The sequence below is a fragment of the Buceros rhinoceros genome, unplaced genomic scaffold (genome assembly GCF_000710305.1).
Source record: "Buceros rhinoceros silvestris isolate BGI_N320 unplaced genomic scaffold, ASM71030v1 scaffold2683, whole genome shotgun sequence".
NCBI lineage: Eukaryota > Metazoa > Chordata > Aves > Bucerotiformes > Bucerotidae > Buceros > Buceros rhinoceros.
In genome coordinates, this window is record NW_010403995.1 from 1 (window position 1) to 1,556 (window position 1,556).

General features: G+C 53.7%; 1 protein-coding gene across 1 annotated transcript in view; it reads left to right on the top strand.

The window, feature by feature from the left end:
- Positions 1 to 68: 68 nt before the first annotated feature.
- LOC104490847 (DNA-binding protein RFX2-like) overlaps positions 69 to 1,556 on the top strand; it is a gene marked incomplete at its 5' end in the record, with an annotated part of 2,984 nt that continues 1,496 nt past the window's right edge. The window contains 3 exons of the mRNA XM_010133193.1: positions 69 to 191; positions 420 to 628; positions 955 to 1,108. Coding sequence (XP_010131495.1) covers positions 69 to 191; positions 420 to 628; positions 955 to 1,108 — 486 coding nt within the window. The remainder of the gene's footprint in view (positions 192 to 419; positions 629 to 954; positions 1,109 to 1,556) is intronic.

The window sequence follows — 1,556 nt, forward strand, 5'->3', positions numbered from 1 at the left end:
TGGCCTCCCGCTCGCGGTGCCCTGCGCGTGCTGTGTTGCAGGTCGGGGTCGTGAGTGCCTTTGCGCAGACGTTACGGAGATACACCTCGCTGAACCACCTGGCTCAGGCCGCCCGCGCGGTGCTGCAGAACACGTCCCAGATCAACCAGATGCTCAGCGACCTCAACCGGGTCGACTTCGCCAACGTGCAGGTAACTTCCGGGGTTTTTTCCTAGGTCACGTTGTCTAGAACTGGAACTCCGTGATGAGGTTGTCTGCTGGTAACCAGCATCTTATTTCCACTACTAGAAAGCAGCTAAATGAACAATTTAACAGCTTTGGTGTTCCTTGTCTGTAGAAATGAAGTTGAATTCCTGGGTTGGGATGCAACGAGCCCATGGGCTTGGCATGAGTAACTGTCCCCACTGCTTCCCGCGCAGGAGCAAGCCTCGTGGGTGTGCCAGTGCGAGGAGGGGATGGTGCAGAAGCTGGAGCAGGATTTCAAGCTCACTCTGCAGCAGCAGAGTTCTCTGGACCAGTGGGCGAACTGGCTGGATAATGTTGTTACTCAAGTCCTGAAGCATCACGAGGGCAGCCCCAGCTTCCCCAAGGCAGCCAGGCAGTTCCTGTTGAAGTGGTCTTTCTACAGGTACATTTTCTTTCTCGTTTTGGAGATATTTCTGAATTGGGGTTAGGGTGTGTAAATAGCTCCTTGACAAGCTCTCTGCTCCCGTGCAGCTCTGGTTAACTGTTGCTCTGCCCTGGTGCAGCGGGGAGCATCGTGTCTCCCTTAGCTGTTCAGGGTGGGGATATGAGGCTCCCTCAACTAACTTCTGAAAGAGCTTTGACACTCTTGGGTCAGAGGGAGAAACAGAGCCCCGAGTCCTACAGTACCATCAGGGTCAAGAATTCACGTCACCCATGACCCAAGTGTGAAACACAGCCCAAATGTTTTGTTTCCCGGCCGTTTTCCAGCTCCATGGTGATCCGTGACCTCACCTTGCGCAGCGCTGCCAGCTTTGGTTCCTTCCACTTGATCCGCCTGCTCTATGACGAATACATGTTCTATCTGGTGGAGCATCGCGTTGCCCAGGCGACGGGGGAGACACCGATTGCCGTAATGGGAGAGGTGAGAAATTGTTTATTCCCTGCAAACAATCCCAAACTCAGCAGCGCTGAAGAGACACGGTTGGTTCACGCACCTCCCTGTGTCCTGAGCGTGGTTTTGTAACCACCTCCACTGAAGGGTTTCCTGAGTCGTTTCGAGTGATTCTGCTCCCTGAGCATCTTCCATCCTGGGAGGAGGGAGGAACTTCTCTCACAGGATACCTGTGGGTACCAGCCCCGGCTTTGGGCTTCCTGCAGAGCAAAGTCCCATCAAACACAAAAACTAAACCAAGGAAAAGAAGGTCCAAAAGTTACTTTCCCTGAAGCTTTTCACTGAACTTGTTTGGGCCTCTGAGACACAGAGATGTAAAAGCCCCTGACTGACCCGTGACAGCAGTACAGAAACTGCGGGCAGATTAAACTGACCTCGTGCTCCGTGACGCTGCTTCTTCCTTCCACGGAGCTCGGGT